The sequence below is a fragment of the Phalaenopsis equestris genome, unplaced genomic scaffold (assembly GCF_001263595.1).
Source record: "Phalaenopsis equestris unplaced genomic scaffold, ASM126359v1 Scaffold000054, whole genome shotgun sequence".
In the NCBI taxonomy this organism is placed as follows: Eukaryota; Viridiplantae; Streptophyta; class Magnoliopsida; order Asparagales; family Orchidaceae; genus Phalaenopsis; species Phalaenopsis equestris.
Genome location: NW_018164496.1, coordinates 1,397,456 through 1,417,635, shown reverse-complemented (window position 1 = coordinate 1,417,635; position 20,180 = coordinate 1,397,456). Strand labels below are relative to the sequence as shown.

The 20,180-nt window shown below is 32.5% G+C and overlaps 1 protein-coding gene across 1 annotated transcript in view; it reads left to right on the top strand.

Annotated features, from left to right (window-relative positions):
* The first annotated feature begins 6,317 nt into the window (after positions 1 to 6,317).
* LOC110019375 (NADH-cytochrome b5 reductase-like protein) overlaps positions 6,318 to 20,180 on the top strand; it is a 34,356-nt gene continuing 20,493 nt past the window's right edge. The window contains exons 1-9 of the mRNA XM_020717015.1: positions 6,318 to 6,631; positions 6,961 to 7,003; positions 14,168 to 14,243; positions 14,533 to 14,592; positions 14,989 to 15,039; positions 16,144 to 16,198; positions 16,353 to 16,423; positions 16,532 to 16,583; positions 16,810 to 16,887. Coding sequence (XP_020572674.1) covers positions 6,470 to 6,631; positions 6,961 to 7,003; positions 14,168 to 14,243; positions 14,533 to 14,592; positions 14,989 to 15,039; positions 16,144 to 16,198; positions 16,353 to 16,423; positions 16,532 to 16,583; positions 16,810 to 16,887 — 648 coding nt within the window. The 5' untranslated portion in view covers positions 6,318 to 6,469. The remainder of the gene's footprint in view (positions 6,632 to 6,960; positions 7,004 to 14,167; positions 14,244 to 14,532; positions 14,593 to 14,988; positions 15,040 to 16,143; positions 16,199 to 16,352; positions 16,424 to 16,531; positions 16,584 to 16,809; positions 16,888 to 20,180) is intronic.

Below are 20,180 nucleotides of genomic sequence, written 5' to 3'. Positions count from 1 at the left end.
GGTGCATCTTTTTGATGAATTATTTAAAAAGGTTATAATTGTTTCTACTCTCAGGATAAAGGACTCTTTCGATTGCAGTAAGGTTTGTAATGTAAACAAATTTACAAAAGAAAGGCAAAAGGATTTGTGAAGCACTTTACCTTTGGTATGCCACACAAAAGTCTCAAAACATAGTTTTGACATGTATTGGTAAAGCAAAAGTTTTGGAATCACTCATAAGTTTTCAAAATAAAATTTTGCAGGTTTATAATTAAATTAATTGTCTCAACTTGATTAATCCAATGAGCCTATGATTTTTTATTTCCATTATCAACACCTAAATAGCAGAAAAATAATTCATAACCCAGGGTTTAACTTTGAATCATATAATTTAGTGCCTTGATTTATATTTATATTTAGAGAAAATGCCATAAAAAAAGCTATAAAAGGACCTCTCAACTCTCTATAAGAGAGAGTGTTGCACAAGAGATTGAAGATAACTTAGAGTTTTTAAAGTCTCAGAGTTTCACATGAACTTTGCAATCAAATAGTTGTCCAACTTCTGCTATTTGACCACTGTAGATTAGCCTGTGCACTATCTTCAAACTACAACCACCTTATTATCATTGTTAGATAATAACCACCTGACATCCATAATTGAACTGCTTATGTTTGACTGTCAGTGCTTGGTCATAGTCGGTGGACTATCATCACCTAAACTCTGCTACCACCATTAGACATCCACCACATCAACCAATAAGTTATCTTTACGCCTCCATTGCTAGATCACAACAATTGGACTGTTGTTGCTTTACCACCACCATTGAATTGTTGTTATAGTCATCATCAGACCACACCATTATAAAATCATCTTCATCACTATCAATTCACCATTATGAGACCACCATCATGTTTAGGCCACCGTAATCACTAAATATTACAATCATTTGAGCATCATCCAAACACTACAATTGAATTATCACCACCTACCCAATTGTTGCTGCATAAACCTTGTCATTAGATTGTTATCGCTCTATCTATTGCATTTGACCTCTGCCATCATACTATTTTTTGCTTGATTACTGCCATTAGATTGACATCACTTGATGATCACTTCTTGATTGTAGCCATTAGACTATCATTAGTTGATCATTGTAGCATACTGATCACCATTGCAACACCATGAAATAACCATCGCTGAATCATAGTCGCTCGACAATCGCTATAAAACTATTGTCACCCAACCTCTATCGTCAAACTGCTTCCATTATTAGATTCTTGTTTAGCAAATTTTATTCTCAAATAGCCATCTTCAAATCACCATCAACGGACTATCATTATTTGATTGCCATAGTTACACTTTCATTGTTGGGTCATTATTGCCTAACCATTGCCATCAAAACATTACCCCAAATATCAATGCTTAACCAGCACCACTTGATTAACATCACCTAACTATTGGTTTACATGTGCCAAACAAGGGGGATAAACTGGGCTTTTTTGGATTTTTAATATTATATTTTATTAATTATTTTTAGAAGAAACATATATAAAGTTAAAATTTAAATAAAGTGCAAAGTAGAGATTAAACTGCAATAAAGATGTAAAAATTTATAAGTGTCTTGATTTATCCAAAATCTTTATTTAAATATGGCTACATCAAGCAGCTCAAAGGATGGTATAAAGTTTTTTAAAATTAGTGAAAATTGGGGTTAGTGATAATGTGACATCTAAGTGTATAACCTTCTATTTGGCATTGGGAGTCTGGTACTAACACCTAAACACTGGACTAGTGTCTGGGTGCATGGGTTTGGCAATTGGGCACCAAACACTTTTTATATGGTGTTGGAAACAACACTTGAGTGCTTTCTTCTCCTGTGTATCATCTTGATCTTAATTGAGTTCATCTAGGATGGTGCTTGAACACTTACTTTTGGTGTTTGAGTGCTTAACTCTCAAGTTAAAACTTCATGTATGATGTCTTGGAGCTTGGGCTAGACACTTGGACTAGGTCCTTAGGTGTCTGATAATTGTGTAGATAAAAATTTAAATGATAGAAAGGTTCTCTATTTTGAAAAGAATTCCATATATCTAGAGCGTGGGATTAGTCTATATAAAAATTTATATTGTAAGATAAAAGAATAATCTAAGTAAATATGTGTACTCAAAATTCAAGTATCAAACTATATGATATAGTCAAGCAACAATGACTATGTTTAAGGTATGTAATAGAGTCCTGGTAAAATTCAAACAACATTAGTGTGATTGAATTCAAAAGCTCATAACATAAAGGCCATTAAATAGGTGCTAAGCTAAAGAGAATATGTTCTTATTGGAATATGCCTTGACAAAGAATATTTAATTAAGTGGATGGATAGTATATTCAATAGTGACCTAAATATACTAAGAGTAGACTTTGGTCAATTTGGCTTTACCAGTCTTAGATTTGTTCAAACAAAAAATGAATGTTTAAGAAAATTAAGAATTATAATTATCGTGCTAAAATTTTTAGTTTAAAATATATTCACATTTATTTTAGCAAACTAGAAAGGGTCCCTAGAAGCATTTAATAGATATCATGATATTTATGTCACTAGGACCGAAAAGGGCTATCGTGAACTATCATAAAATATTATGGTCTTCATTAGGATGTGTGGTTTTTAACTAATCAATCTACCAATGATTGTAGAAAAACTAGTATACTAATAATATGGTGCCTAAGGGTGTAACTAGGTCATCTTTATGTATGTATGTATGTATGTGTGCAAATTGATTATATTAATAAAAATAATCTATCATCCTCGTAGATGCTTCATAACAAATATGAAGACATGAGGATCATCAAATATGCATAATAGTAGTTTGTCAAACTTAATTATTTATGATTAAAAAAATACAAAAATAAACTAAATTAATTAATTAATCCATATAAAAATTTAGAGAATTTAGACATTTTTATCGATGTTAGTCTCTACATTTTCCAAGATTTTTGAAAACAACTTAATTTTCTTAAAATTTTAAAAGATTTAAAATTAGTATTTTATTTTATTAAACTTCTTAAAATTTTCTAAAAAATCCAACAAAACTTAGGAAGATAACATGTCAGATACTCTCCCTAAAATTTTAAAAATTTTAGAATTAAAAATTAATTAGTTTAGGTTCTGAATAGTTGATTTAAAGTTTGGATATTCATATTATTTGAAAGTAATTTGAATTATTATGAAACAGTTTTCTTAGGTTGATATGTCATTAAGATCCATCATCCTGATGTGTTTTAAAATTTCTAGAATTCAATATTTATTTAATTAATTAAAATATACAACTTAAAAGTTTTCAAAGTTAAAATATGAGAGATTTTCTTATGTTATCATACTTTTAGTAGATAAAACACTCCTTGATATATCTATTGAAATATGAGAGATTTTCTTATGTTATCATACTTTTAATAGATAAAACACTCCTTGATATATCTATTGCTAAATTTTCATGTAATTTTTTCATTACTAAACCACAATAAAAAATAAAGTAAAGAAAAATACTCCAAAATTAATTAAAAAATGGGGAGGGTCGAACTGGCACTTGTCCGACTTGATTATAGTAATGAAATCTATTTATAGTAGATTTAGTTGTTGCAATATCATATTCCTCCCTCTCTAAAATTCTCTCTTTATAGACACTCTCGAGCTTGTTGACTGACTAGGAAGTTGTTAGATCCTAAGTTGTCATTTGTGAACACACCCTGAGAGCTTAGGATTGAGTGAAAGAAGGAAGAGAGAAATTTAGTATAGCAAGTCATGAGTTTTCTTTAGGAGGTGAAAAGTTCTTTTATCATATTTTTATCTCATATTTATAAAGTCATCTTTTGTATAATTACATAAAGGAGGTAGCAGTTATGAAAATCGCTTTGAATACAATTGATGTTCTGATTAATCATATGAATTTCATACTATATTTGTATTACAATTTGAATTTTAACATGATGGTAATTCATGGCTGACTTCTTGAATTTGACCGATTGAGGTGACCGACTAAGTGATGATCGTACCATGGTTTGGTTCGCTGAGGTGCTCAGTTGAGTGTCGATCTCATCCTCCGTGGTAAAGGTGGGTCGACTAATTAGTCGCGATCAAGGATTCTCGCATGCGTCTCGGTCTGTCGGGACCACCAGCATGGTCTGTCGCTCGAATCTCTCATCTTGGTGCGTCGATCGATTCTTGACCACACGGTTGGCAGTAGGGCAGTAGGATGCATTGGTTGTCTGGCCATTGTCTTAGTCATTCAAATGCTTTGAGATTTGTGCAGACTATTGTGGTGTATACATAAGTATAACAAGATGAAATGCTACATAATAAAGGGTGTAATAAGGTCAACAATGACCTAGTTTGCTCTAAATACCAATTCATGAAAAGATAAGCTAATGTATTTAAATGATACCCACCTAATTGATGACTTGGGCTAGACTCAACTCACACCATTCTTGAGCTATGATACACAAAACCCTTTTGAAATTGGGCTGAAAAAAGCTGGATTGATGATTTGATCAAACTTCAAGCTCACTCAGCCTATTAATGGCTTTTAGAAGTTTCCATTATGATCATGAGGCTAAGAAGGGAGCTATGGGAGGTGCAAGGAAGCTCTAGAAGTAAGAGTTTCAGTCAAATTTTCTCCTTTCTCACTTAATCTTACCTTTTTTTAAATATCTGCATTTATTCTAATTCTAACCATTTGTCTTGTTTAATGAAATTTAACAACTTGGGTGAAACCAAAAAGTAGTTAGGGATCAACTTTAAACATGTTGGTGGTTAATTCTAATTAGACAAATGTATTTGTCATTAGACACTCTTATACATGATGTTATCCAATGAAAAAACCATAGTAATTGGGTTTTACTTGATTGAATTCAATTTATGGTTTAATTCCTATTTAGAGGAGCTAATAGGATCAATAGAGAAAATTGATTCAAATGTTGAACTTTCTTTAACACAATTTTACCCTATTTTTTAATGATGGGATACATTTGTTTTTTTTTTAATTTGTGGCTAAAACAATGGGTTAAATGGATCGAACCAAATTAGACCGTGTTCCTATGATCATAAGTTAAAGTAAAATTTATAAGTTGAATTAGATTGACTATTTGTTTAGGCTAAATTACCATTAAAATGGAATTTTCTAATTTGGGCTAAAATGTGAGGTATGGATATATCATGTTCTAATTAACCAACATAGAGGTGTTAATGTAACTTGAGCTAAGCTAAAAATATCTTCTAGATATTCCTGGCTACAATCATTCCTAATAGTTCAATCAACATTCTCCCTTATCTTCCTTGCTCTTAAGAAGTTGCCCATCTTCTAACTGAATGGAGGATAAGTTAGATAATAAGGTCATTGTACTAGCAACCATTGAATTGGAGGTACTTTCAAGCACTAACCTTGTAGGATATGTGTTATTTATTCAATCTTCATAGCATAAATTATTTATATTAGTCTTAAGATACATGAAGAATTAGAAGATCTCACACATTTACTAGTTTTAAGTAGGTAAAAATTTAGGATTGTAAAATCTAATGGATGCTTTTGTATTGAATCATCCATAGGGCCATTTTCACCTATATATTATTTTTCCATTACATTACCTATGTAGTTATATGATAATGTCCATATTATTACTACTAGCAATTGGAGATGTTGTATTAATTGATTATGATTAATCTGTATCTGCATAACAATTCATTGTTGAAATTTTTTTAGAAGCAAACACTGTATATATAAGAAATCAATTTTGAATAAATGTAGAAAACTCATCCAAGAAAGAGGGCAAGATCATAATTTATCAGTAGCTTCATTATAGAATTTGAAATTATATACTATATTCCACAACTCGAACTACTAGACAAAATTAATTGCTTCTTTTTGATAGATGTTGATTGTCTTGGCTATCTTCTTTTCATTCTCTTCCCAATAGTAAAAACATATTAATTATTGATTTCTCTCTAAACATAATTGATCATTGTATAATTTCATCCTTGTTTAAACATGATTAAAATATAGTTCAAGACATGATTGAACGTGGCTCAAGCCATATTAAAAAGTTGTACGAACCATGATTAGCATGCTTCAAATAAGTTTCGAACATAAGCTAAACATTTTCGAACCATATTCCATTAGGATTCAAATAAGATCTGAATATAATTTCGAACACATATTTAGAAATATGGAGCCCCATACTTCTCATATAATAATAATATAAGTGCTTAGTATATTCTTCAATCAAATAAATAAAAAATATAATTTTCAAATTATGCCTACTATTATGAGATATGCAAAGTTAATTTGAACACCCCAATCCCCCAAATGTCAAGTCTAAAATTGAAGGCTTGACCATTGACATCTGTTCATGTGATTTCTCTAAACACCTCGAAGAAGAGAGGATTACACAACGCCTCAGCATCTGTGATCTCCGTGGAGCATTTCATCTTCTTCAAAGCTCGAGATGGCTTCACTCTTGCGAAGAATTTCTCGAGTTGCAGTTCCTATAGGGTTTGGGAATGCGTTCAGGGAGATTCCAAACTCGGATCGCGGCCGCAGGATTCCATTGGGAGCGGCCGCCGCGGTTTCGGGCGCCGCTGCTTTTTGCTTCTTTGCCCCGACGGTGGTGAGTTTCCTGCGCTGTTTCATATTCCATTTTATGGGATCATGATTATAAAAAATTGAAAAACTTGTTGGTATTTTAATGTTCCGATCTCCAATGGGCTGTGCATTGATGTGCATGAGAAGGATTAGTTTTGATTTTACGTAATTGTAATTTTTGGAGTTGTTGATCTTATTTGGCTGGTATCAGGCTTTGATTTAATTGCGACCGTGTTTCATAGCATCTTATAAGCTCTAATTTTGCGGGTTCATGTCCCCTGTTTGTTAGAATGAGCGTAGAAAGGTGCCATTATGTGCGCTGGATTTATGCTTTTCTTTTGTTTTTGTTGATAGGCTCAGCTTGATTCTCAAAATGAAGAAGCTTCTAAGAAAGTTGGTAAGCTTATTTTCTACTTCATTTTGCATATTGTAAGTGAGCATCCTTCTCTTCATTGCCAATATCAACATGATTTTGGCTGTTATTAAAATTTTTTATCGAAATGATTTACGGCTCTAGTACTGCTGCAAAGAAAAAACTGCATTTTGTGGAATGTTTACTTTATGATGTTTTTTATTCTCGATAAATATGTAAAATAAAACTAATCAATTATCTGATTTTCCACCCATGTAATTTATATTCTGATCCCCCAAGTTGGGAGCCAAACTTAATTTTTGAGACAAAAATGGAATTATTGCATCAAAGGGCAAATTGGTTCCGTAAAATCTATAACATTATATCATGTTTTAACTATATTCACTCTATGTCATGTTTTAACTAAATAAGTTGTTCGGTTCATTGGCATCTGCTATTTTCAATGTCAAATAGTACATCGTGAAGCGATGCACAAAACACATAGTGTGGCATGCACTATTTAGGGTTTAGGGTTATGCTAATTTAAGTCGAACTTCTTAAAATGACTTGATTTGAAAATATTAAGTTTTTTGTTAAGATAATATTAATTGCATTCATTAGCATTGATTGTTTAGATAATATTAATTTTAAGTTTGGTAACATTGAGCAAAATGTACTACATTTTATAGGTAATAATTCTATATGAGTGCGAAATTATCTGTTTAACTTTAAACTAAACAATCCTAATGGAATCAATGAAATCCTAATATATTGGAGAGTAATATGAATTAAACAAACGACAATATATTATAAGCCGATGTATTTATTCCACTAAGTGATATCAATATAAGTATTTCCTATGAAGATTACTGAAAATATTGCTTGCACCTGATGAATCCGTCAGGCAAACAAATTCACATATTATGCATATGACACAAATAGTTCTACAAATAATCATAGTTTTTATTCTTTTCAATTTAATACTATAACGAGCTGTATTATAATGGTTCTATGATTGTAATGAATCATGCTGTAACCATGATTATGATTCTAATTATCAATGATATTATAAATTTTATAAATCAATTTCAAGGCATTACGAATATGATCCCGAATAAATCCACACAACACAATTGTATTATAATGAAAAATTGATTTGGGAATGATGATATTGTGGAATGCTATAAAATTGATGAGATTATATGGGCTTAGGGCTTTTCTTACATGGAATTTCTTATGCATCAATCAATGGAAAGAAATTAAAGGAGCCCAAGAGGATTTTTTTTTATCTCAAAACTTCTCTTCTTTCTGTGTTGGGTAGCAAGAAAGATGCACATTAATACCAATTAATGTTGGATTAGATTTTTTGAGTTGTTGACATGTGAAGCAATCCAATATTTAGCGGAAGTATCGAACATTGTAGTTGTGGAAAAACAAATTAGGGAGAAGTAGAACTTATGATCACTCAATTTTGATGTGAATTGAGTGGGAGAAAGGCCCAAAATACGGAGAATGGGTCTTAAGAGTTTTGGGTTTGGGAATTAGGAGATATGGAATAATTTTAACTATTCAATTCAAACTAGAATTGGAATTTAATTGGTCTAGAATTGAATATCAATTGCAATCTATTGCATCTCTATTTATAAGAAAATTAAATCAGAAAATTATAAGTAATAATAAGATTTCCGATAAAACCTCCTTTATCATATTGCTGACTGACAAAAAAAAATGGATGTTTCGTGGCTAACATTCATTGTCAGCCATGAAATTTTAATTCGAAATCCTTGAATGACGATTGAATTTGTCTTTGCATGGCTTGCTTTGTGAAGTTTGGTTTGACTCAATGAAAACCATATTCTATCTTAACTATATCTTTAAAATTCAGCCTTCTTGATGATGTGACCTGAAACCATGTTGGAACTCATGATTTTGGACCCCTTTGACCTGAATTAAGACCCCACTTTATAATATCAGTCCTTTTGTTTATTTCAAGCATCTCTTGAGTTCTCTTGTTTATTTCAAGCATTTCTTGAGTCTCTTGTTTCAAGCATTTTTTGAGGCCTTTTGAAATTGATATAACATATTTGAACTCTATAATTATCAATTTGCTTAATTTATTTCCATTTAGGCTAAATTAGGGTTTAGAGGAGCCTCGCAGCTTAGAATATTGATCCATCTAATTATTGTTGATATTCATTTAATGATCAAGTTACTCATAGAGAATGTGAATCCCATCGTTACTATATCTTATGATTATTCTATCAAATCCAATATGAAATCATTTTTTAATGATATATCATATTATATGGAAGATTTTAACTTTGTATCAGTTCTATAAGTTTAGGCATTTGTGTGAACTTCATGCCAACAATTTGATTTTATTGCAAGTAGAATCAATGATGGAGCCACCTTTTGAGGCTAACTCTGAGGTTGGGCTTGATATTATTTCTGAGCCTAAGCCTGAGATTTTGCTTGAGATTATTTTGAGCCTAAACCTATTGTTGAGAACGATATATCTCTTTTGCTATTTCTATTGAAATAAAGAAATATGTTAATCATGATTATTGACATATTTAGTATTTTTGTAAGATTCTTCTCCAATCATACAAGTTAATGCTTCGAAAGTGTTGCTTGCTTTGTTTCTAAAATCACAAATTGAGTTTTTGTTTCCATTTATACAATTTACAAATGATTATGAGATCTTGTGTGATTTTATTTTTAAAATGATGAAGATGCATGGTGATAATCATATCTAAAATCTCAAAATTCTACTTGGTATGTTCAAACTGCATTTGATGATTCTACAAGTGACATCCATGAATTTGTTCCTCCGCCTCTTCTGCTATGGAGATCATATTTCCAAGAAGACGTAGCTCTTCAAAAAAAGAGTTCTATCAACCCCAGGGGAATTGATGCAGTAGGATGCATTGACACGGGACTCTGCTACGGCTCTTAATAGGGATGCAAGAGAAGGAAGCTAAAGCATGAATGTTCTCGCGTGGGATCCTTTGATCTCGCGATCCAGCTTTTGCGGAATTCATGGGATTACATGATTCCATGATTGTGATATGCATGCGAGACGAGATCTTTTGTTCTGTGATTGAAGTAGTGGGATTCTCCCACTAATCTACTTCTGCCAGGCCATTGTGGGCTCACCTTCTATGTTGTATTATTACAATTATGGTTTCTCTATAGCAAGGGACTGTTTATATCTTGTAATGGCTATTTTGTTTCAGACTTTAGCTTTGTTTATGTATTTGGAGATGTTTTCTCTTGGTTTTTCCTATTAAAATGTCTTATCTTTAGATTTTTCTTAGGCAGTGCGCCTGTAGCCTGATAGGATCAAAGTGGTGATGTCTCCCAGACGTTTGGATTCTTCTTTCATCGTCCAATTTATTGTCTGCTGCTGTTTGACAGCAAAAAGACAACCATTTTTCTCTTCCAATTCACTTTCATTCCGTCGTTCTCTCCTAATTTCAACGACATTCTTTCTCTTTCTTTCCTTACCTATCCAACAATTTACCTACCCCTTTCTTGTGCTATTAAATAGTTTCTAAGAGCCCTAAAACAATATCATTTGGTATTAGACTCAAAAAATCCTATATTTTTTAGGGTATTGTTTTTCTTGTACCAATATCATTCCTACCAAAATTCTTAAATCTACCCTAAATTTTTAAAATCCAACTTTTTAATTTGTCATCAAAAGCTCTGACCAACCTTATTTGTAATCTTACTTCTGCTTGAAACTTGATAGGGTGGAAATGATGCTATGCCACCAAGGAGAAACCCTTAACGAGGTGCCTAAGAACTTGTTATACAGGATATGCGACAGGAAATCTTTCAACTGCAACAGAGGCTTGTCGCCTTTGAGAGGAGACAATCCAGTGATATCACCTATAACCACAACCGTGACTCATCAAATCAAGAGGAAGTGAATTCCTTCCACCAGGTAATTTCTAGTGACGAAGTATTACTATCTTGAAGATTTCACACGAAGCATTAGAGAAGAATTTAGGATATTTACAAGATTTTGACGGCCGCGTGGATTCAGATGAGTTTATCGAGTAGCTTTAAACAGTGAAGTGAATTTTTAGTACAAGGGTGTTTCTTAGCACAATAAAATTAAATTTTCCATCAAACTTAAGAAGAATGCATCTCTATGGTCAGAGAAATTGAAGCATCTTCGACGATAAGACTATAGGAAGGGAAAAGTAAGATTACCACCTGGCCGCATTACCAACATTGTATGTTCATTAAACTCTACCACATGCACCAAAGAGATTTTTTGTAGAGTATGCAGTTAAATTTGATCAACTCATGTTGAAATATGAGATGGTGGAATCAAAGAAGCACACAATACCGGGGTATTTTGGAGGTTTGATGTCATCTATTAGGAATGTGGTGCAGTTGCAGTTGTATTAGTCCCTACTCGATGAAGATACCCCAACTTTGAAAGTGGAAAAACACCAACACCGTCAGGTAACAACTACACCTTACAGGTAGAGTTGAATCCTAGGATTAGGATGTAAGAGTCCACCTAGTAGGACATTCCGACTGACCCCACAGGAGGAAAATCAGTTAAGAGTGAAGAGAAGTTAGAGATTTCTAACACTCCCAAATCTATCCCAACAAAGAGGCGCCTCAAGTGCCACGACTGGCATATTACATTGATTGCTCAAATAGGAGGGTGAGTTCTTTCACTAAGCTGGGAGCAGTTGAAGAAGTGGACATTGACACAGGGAGATGACACAAAGGAGGAGAACTAACTTTCAACTGATGAGGGAGCGATGCTAGTGATTCAAGTTGAGCCCATGAGAGACTCATGAGAGAGACTCCAACATGATTATCATTGGTTGTCTTAGAAGACAGTGAGTACGAGAAGCCGATATTTGAAAATGAGCAACCCATGTTGCAAGAGTTGTTGGATAACTTGATTAATATTTTGTTTCCTAAGTGGCAACCATAGAAAGAGAATCAACATGTCATACACTTCATTCCAAAAATCTTTTTGCTAAACCAACTCATTTATGGAATGAAACCATCCGATCATAAGAACTTGCAAAAATATGTGACACCTTGATGGTTAGAGGCTTGGCTCGTGAGAATACTAACCCAGATGCAATTCAAGCTCTGGTTGTACCAAAAAGGATGGCTACTTCTTTTCAGGACAATCTTTGGAATGATTAGTGTATTTTAGAGTTGTTTGGAATTAGCATGGGCATAGATTTTGCAGTAGAGTTTTCTCAAACACAACGGGATAATTACTTTATCATGATTGTGGTAGATTGGTTCCAGAAGCCTAAAGAAAAAAAGCCGAAGCACTTCCTACCCATGAAGAATGACGTGGGACACTGTTACGACTCTCTACGCAGATGCAGGAGAAGGAAGTTAATGCTAGAATGTTCTCGTGCGGGATCCTCTGATCTTGTGATACAGCTTTTGCAAAATTTGCGGGATTACGTGATTCAGCTATCCCAATATGCACGAGAGACAGAATCTTCTTTCCCGTGATGGAAGTAGCGGGAATATCTCACTAAGCTGTCACCAATAGGCTATTGTGGGCCTGGTTTCTATGTTATTTTATTACAATTAGGATTTCCTTATAGAAGGGGATTATTTATAACTTGTATTGGCTATAATGTTTCAGACTTTGACTTTGTTTATATTATTTGGAGATATTGTCTATTGGTTTTCCCTATTGGACTGCTGTATTTTTGGATTTCTTTCATGTGGTTCATTTGTAGCCTGATAGGATCAAGTGTCCGGACATTCGGAGGCCTTTTTCGTCGTCCAATTTGCTGTCTACTATTGTTTGATGGCAGAAAATAATCGTTTTTCGCCTCCAATTCATTGTCATCCTGTCGTTCACACCAGATTTCAATGACATTCATCACCTTTGTTTTATTGTCTAACAACTTACCTATCCATTTTTTGTGTTTTAAATACCGTCTAGGAGCCCTATAACGATATCATGCATGCAAAAAAAATAATTCTAGATTATTTTTATAATATTTTAGCATTTTTATTTATTTTAAGATTTATTTCAATTTTATTGTTTTTAATTGTTAGCATTATCTTTATTTTGAGTAAGGTGTAAAATTTCAGGACTTATCCAGATTTATGTTTTAAATTTAAGTTTTATTTATCATATAACACCATCTTTATATATAGGGTTGAATGGATATTATTTGGATTTATTTTTGAATTATGAGTTAAAAAATAGAAATCCCTTCTTTGTTTTACTCTCTTCTCTCATATCCATTGGTTTCTCTTTGATTTATAACTTCACACTCTCTCTTCTGGATGGCTCTACCAACTCTTTTTCTCTCTCTGTTCTTGATAAAATTATTACAAGTTTCTCTCTCCGATTGGGAATTCAATTTATCATGTTCTAGAGATCTGTTGGAGGAGGCTGTAGTTCTTTTATAAAGTTGATTGTAAAATTGTTGTGGGGAAATAATTTTTAAAAAATATGTTGTGAGAATTATAGATATTTTTCCCTCCAAAAACTCGGACAATAATTTTCTTATACCCCTGACACTTTACTAGGCCTGGTTGCAAAATTTAATTTTCCACCGTATAGATTTTTGAAAGCAGAAGAAAGACAATTTCCTGAACAGAATTGTGGTGGTGTTTTGAAACGCAATGTAGTAAAAAAACTGTCCCAAACATATCCTTAAGCATAATTCTTAGGAATTCCTACTCTCACATTGTGAGACAGATTCTGGATCTCCTCTCACTGATTTATTTGAACAAATCACTTTTGAAAACACTGGTTTTGCACTGACATATCAAAACACGATATTTTTGTTATTTTTAGGTTTTATTTGCGCACATGAACTTTTGTCCAATTATTATAATTATATTTTATGGTTTCTTTTAGACACATGCTTTGCTTTCTTGGTGCAGCTTATGTGTTTCTTTTCTTAAAGTTAGAACTTTATAAAGCTGCTTTCCGAACAGTAATTTCTATTTTACATGCTTAGAGGCAGCTTTTTAAAGAACAATGGTGAAAAACAGGAGAAACTATCTATTTTTTATCCAAACAGTTCCTGCTTTTTGCTGTTTATTATTTTTATCTTATATTTCATAGAAAGTAAGAAAAAAATGAAGCTTTTTATCCTTCTGTTATTCTCATTTTTATGTTTACTTCCCATTAATTAAAAAAAGAGATCTGAATTATGATATGCCTGCTCCAATTATTTTCAGCACTTAATCCAGAAAAATGGTTGGAATTTAAGCTTCAAGAAACTGCCAAGGTCAGCCATAACACCAATTTGTACAGGTAGTGTAATATCAGCCCTTCATTCATTCATTCTTCAGCAGGCAGTGGAGATGATACTATTTAGATTGCCTATATTGCTTATCTACATTAACGCCTAACTCCAATGCCACTCAGGCATTTCTTATAAGGAAGTTTGTCACATCTATGGAAATGTCATCACTACCCTATGAATTGAAGTTCTGATCTATCAACTAGTATTTTCGGAGATTCCTGTAGTAGTCATGCTATATTCCGGTTTTTATTTGTTATTTCATTTTTTTGACTGTTTGGTGCTTTTAATATCTTTCAGGTTCTCTTTTGATCCAACTGCTAAGTTGGGCCTTGATGTTGCCTCATGTATTATCACAAGGTATGATTTTTGAAAAAGGTATTTTGTTTCTGGGTTCTATTCTGGTACTTTCAATTGTATTAGAATGTCTCTGCACAAATGGTTTGATGTCCTTAGGTTTTTTCTTCTATTAGTGAACAAATCCCTGCCAAACATGCTATGTTTGAACTTTATGTCAGAAACTTCTAAAATTAAGGATATACTTTTGATTTATCTAGTGTGTGCAAGGAAAGCTTTTAAAGATTGATGAACATTGTTGACTTGTATTTGTAACTAATATTGAAACTGCAATCTTCCACCTTTATTTTAACATTTTAGCCTTTGCCCTCTCAAAACAGGGAGTAAGTGTATAATTGGTTTATTTTTTTGGTGCAATCTTCAATTTTTGATTATCTTTTAGTCATTTGCTTATTTCAGGGCACCTATTGGAGAGGAATCAGAGGGAGGAGGAAAATATGTAATTCGACCGTAAGTTCCCCCTATTAGAACACATTTTACTCATACTGAGTTTTCGGTGTACAGCACCTTCCTTGGTAATTTCTTCTAGGGAAAATTCAGGTTCCATTTTTAAGGACAATCCGCCTCAAGGGATTATTTTGCTTTAATCACATTATGTTTAGTTTAGAATAGTTGTCTTCCATGGATTCATTTAAAGAATGCTCTACTGAGGTTAACTTTCTTGATATGGTTGTCAGGCTGTAATGTGTGCTTCCAACCCTATGCACCATTCCAGCTGCTTGGGACGCAACTTTCTTGAACAATTTCATATGCATGTTGGTGCCAAACCTTTCTTCAAAAATTCATAATCATTAAATGCATCATGCAGCACAATTACCTTGCTTTTTACAAAGCAGCAGAATAAACTCGCAGTGAGTGTTTCACACTTTCGAATTCTTTATAGCTACACCATATACTGTATCTTTATTGTTGTAAAATTCAGCAGGAAATTGTCATTATGTCTTCACTATGCTCTGCTTGGCCATGCTTTTTATTGCCAGATTATGCCTCTCTTGACTATAGTAGTTTAAGTTGTTTAGTGGAGGAAAATTCAACTGCGGTACGAAAATGTTCAGCTTTATTAAAGCTAAAAAATTAAAAAAAAAAAAAAAAAACTGAGCAATCGTGCTAAGAGCAGTTTAAAAATGTTTAGACAAAAATTCCCTAACCTGCGCCTTCTAATACCTTCGATAATCTATACCATCTTAACTTTTTGTTAAATACTCTCATTCCTTGATAATTGCCTTTTAAGATAGTCATATAGTGGATGGATTTTATAAGATCATTCTTTTATTATCAGCTAACTAATATTATAATATTGATTTAACTTTTATGGGACTAAATATTAATCAATAATTCTACATTAATTAGCAATAATACAAATTATAGTTTTAAAATGTTACTTGCCATTTCTCGTTACCATTATTTTTATAAAACATTTTCATTTCCCACGACACATTAGACATCAATTTTACTCAACAAACAGTAGTGTTTCCCAAGACATTACTATATGTTACAATACCACTCAACAATGTGTTCATGACTACAATAATTATAACAATAGCTTATTTTCAGGTATACACCTATATCAGATCCTGATTCCAAAGGCTTTTTTGATTTATTAATCAAGGTAAGAAAATTTAACAGCGCTGACTCTTATTTTTTATGGTGCCAACTTTTGTGAAGAACATTTCTTACTTTCCTGGAAGTATGCAATTTGTTTTCCTACTAATTGAAGATATTAGTCATCCTTTGAAATAAACTTGACTGTTTTTATCACCCAGGTTTATCCAGAAGGTAAAATGAGTCAGCATTTTGCACAATTGAAGCCAGGAGATGTGTTGGAAGTGAAAGGGTACCTTATTTCAATCCCTTCCTTCATTTTGCGCTTGATAATTGCAAACTTTTTCTGGAGTTACTACTTTTGTTTCTAATAATATTTTTTCTCTTAAAACTAATGCAGACCTATTGAAAAGCTCAGGTACAGTCCAAATATGAAAAAAAAATTTGGAATGGTGAGTAATTAAATAAGCCATTGTTAGATGTTTTGTACGTTTATGACTACTGTGCTTCAAGTTACATATATGTCTGTCGGTTGAAATTTTAAAAAAGAGATGGCTCTTTATCAACGTGACATTGATGGAATATATTATATCCTTAGTATGAAATATCATTCTCAAATGCCATTGAATTAATTTAAGATACTAATACATTACACCTCTTCTTCATCTTGTTTGTCAGATTGCAGGTGGCACAGGTATCACTCCAATGTTGCAGGTTATCAAAGCTATTCTTAAAAATCCAAATGACACTACTCAGGCAAGTTCTTCATCCTTGTAACAACGAATGGAATGCCTTGAACTACACCCCGACTCCATCCAACTAGAAATTTTCTAATGAAATATTGATTCTTCCATGAGAAGGCATTTCCTAGGAAGTTCTAAATTTTTCCGCACGCAACAGTTATTAGTATTGTGAATACTTTGAATGATTTATAACGCCAAATTGAAATAGTTGGAATAAAGAGCAAATGTTGGATGGCTTGTGGTTATGATTTTCTAGTGTAATATTATGTATGTTGATCACATGAGAAAATTTAGCATTTACAGATCACTTATTACTGAGCATGAAAAATTTGCTTTCTTCAAATGCAAATATGTAAATTCTTGAATTAAAATCCAATTGAAATGCAATGATCCAAAAAATTCAAAGAAATCAATGAGAAATTCAAGCAATGCAAACTTTTTGAGAAATTGCAATTTGTTCACCACATTGGGATTTCAATTTGTCAAATTTTAACAAAATTAGTGATACTAGCAAGCCAATAACAAAATATGTAGAATAAGGCAGGTTAAAAAATGATTTAATCGGTGTAGGATTTTTCAGCCTCAACATCTATGCATGGAAATAACTCCTCTTGTGAATAGATAGTCATGGTTATATCACACTCGAAGTAATCACTAAAATATCTTCTACATGTAAGATTGAAAAATATAAGAAATTTTATTCTATCAAAGTTGTCTGAATTACATGTCTTGGACTCATTGTTTATAAACTTCTATCCTTCAGGTTACTAGATATGATTAGCACAAATGCCTGCCCATTTTATTTATAAACATTTTCTAATTCAAAAATGAGTTAGCTTGGTTTATGGCAAAAGCCGATAATCACAATTATATCCATGTATCTTATTTACTTTTTCTTCAAACTTAAATTTTCCACTTTTATTCTATCAAAGTTGTCTGAATTACATGTCTTGGACTCATTGTTTATAAACTTCTATCCTTCAGGTTACTAGATATGATTAGCACAAATGCCTGCCCATTTTATTTATAAACATTTTCTAATTCAAAAATGAGTTAGCTTGGTTTATGGCAAAAGCCGATAATCACAATTATATCCATGTATCTTATTTACTTTTTCTTCAAACTTAAATTTTCCACTAAAGTTGTCTGAATTACATGTCTTGGACTCATTGTTTATAAACTTCTACTCTTCAGGTTACTAGATATGATTAGCACAAATGCCTGCCCATTTTATTTATAAACATTTTCTAATTCAAAAATGAGTTAGCTTGGTTTATGGCAAAAGTCGATAATCACAATTATATCCATGTATCTTATTTACTTTTTCTTCAAACTTAAATTTTCTACTAATGACGAACCACAATATGATGTTTCTTAAGCACAAGTTGTAAAAATTCCAGCTAATAACAAACAAAACCCATTGCTTCTTGTAATTTAATAATGGCAAAAACTACGCCTAACTACAAGCTACTGAATTACGACCTTAAAGTTTCTTGCATTAGGTTGGATCAAAATAATATCATTCACCAATAGATAATGCCAAATAACCACCGTTTGAACAACTCCCCCATAAACTGTAGGAAAGCATAGCTAAACTGTAAGGAACACCAAATAAGAAAAAGATGCTCCCAAAACAGTAGGCAATTGCTCCACAATTTCGGACTTGAGAGTAACCATGACCTAATTGATCTTAATACTTGATAAACCATATGACCAACTTAATACAAGGCATCAACTAATTGAAAACACATTTGCTTACTATTTGTCATCTATATGTTCCAAACTAATGAAATTATAGAATAAATCAAAATAAACCGAGTCATTTATTCAAATGAATTTTGTTTATACCATTGCTTGATATGATACTTCCAATGAGAATAAGCTTGTATATTTTCATCAAATCATTTTGGCTTGATAAAGTTGCTTATGAATTCAGTATCTGATACTTATCAAGCAAATTAAGATATATACTTTATGTTTCCAGAAAAATTATTCATGAATCATCATGTTGGATCTTAAGTTATCGATGGGTTTTGCTAGAATTTACTAACCCAAAAAAAGCTGAGAATGATGAAAGAGATGTAGCACATAGAAGAAAAATCCGCAGAAGAGCTCAAAAGAGTACAAGAAATATTGGCAAAATCTAAAACCTATGACATGAAAAAGTTGGGACTCCCCCCAAAATTTTGATGATTATCAAGCAAATTATGATATATACTTTAGGTTTCCAGCAAAATTATTTATGAATCATCATGTTGAATCGTAATTTATTTGTGGGTTATTATAGAATCTACTAACCCGAAAAAGCTGAGAATGGTGAAAGAGATGTAGGACAAAGAAGAAAAATCCACAGAAGAGCTCAAAAGAGTATAAGAAATATTAGTAAAATCTAAAACCTATGACCTGAAAAAGTTGGAAATTCCCCAAAAATTTCTCTCTTTGGGCTGTCCCCAAAATTTTTATTTATAGGTAGGGCCCTGGGGTTTCAATTGTTACAAGAAAAGCTACAGCGTGAGCTATATATATACAGAAAAATCAAAAAAGTATTAGAGGGGGTACGTAGCCTTGATATTGACTTGGACTTAGACTACTAGTTAACTATAAGATGTAAATGAATTGTTGGGTCCCCTTATAAGTATTGGCTGAGCGTTTTTTACAGAGGTAGTTGGCTCTCTGAGCTGGTTCGGTTCGACATGCCTATGGTTAGCTTCAACCAAGTTCTCTTTGAGCCTTGTGGAATTGTTCTCCTCTAGTCGACACATGACTTTGCCTAATCCTCAGCAGATAATTGCCTTCAACTTATATAGGCAGGTTGCTTTGGGAAATGATTGGCAAGTCCATTGGTGAACCCCTTCTAACAAGTTTGACCTGAGCTCATCTTGGTGAGATCCTTTATGGGATCGTCTGGGTGAGTATGCCTATTAATCCTTTGTTTGGGTGAGGTTGCCTCTTTGGGTGCACTTGTAGTTCTCCTATTCTCTTGTATTTTTGGAGAGAGATTGCAAAAAAAAAAAAAAGGAGAATGAGATGATGTACTTTCATTCCAGGTTAAATTCCATACCTTGCCTACTTCTTCTTAGGCAAGTATATACTATTGAGCTAGCTCACTTTTTCTTTATATCGAGTTGGATAGCTGTCGGTCAACTTTTTCGATTGATTAGATTTATTTGAAAAATATGATATATAAAAATAATTTTTGAGATTTAATTTAAATATAAAAGATATATAGTTTGGGTTTTGAAAGTAGTGTGTTTTAGTTTTTTGAAAAATGAGACCAAATGGATCTCATTAGTCTGATAGTTTGCA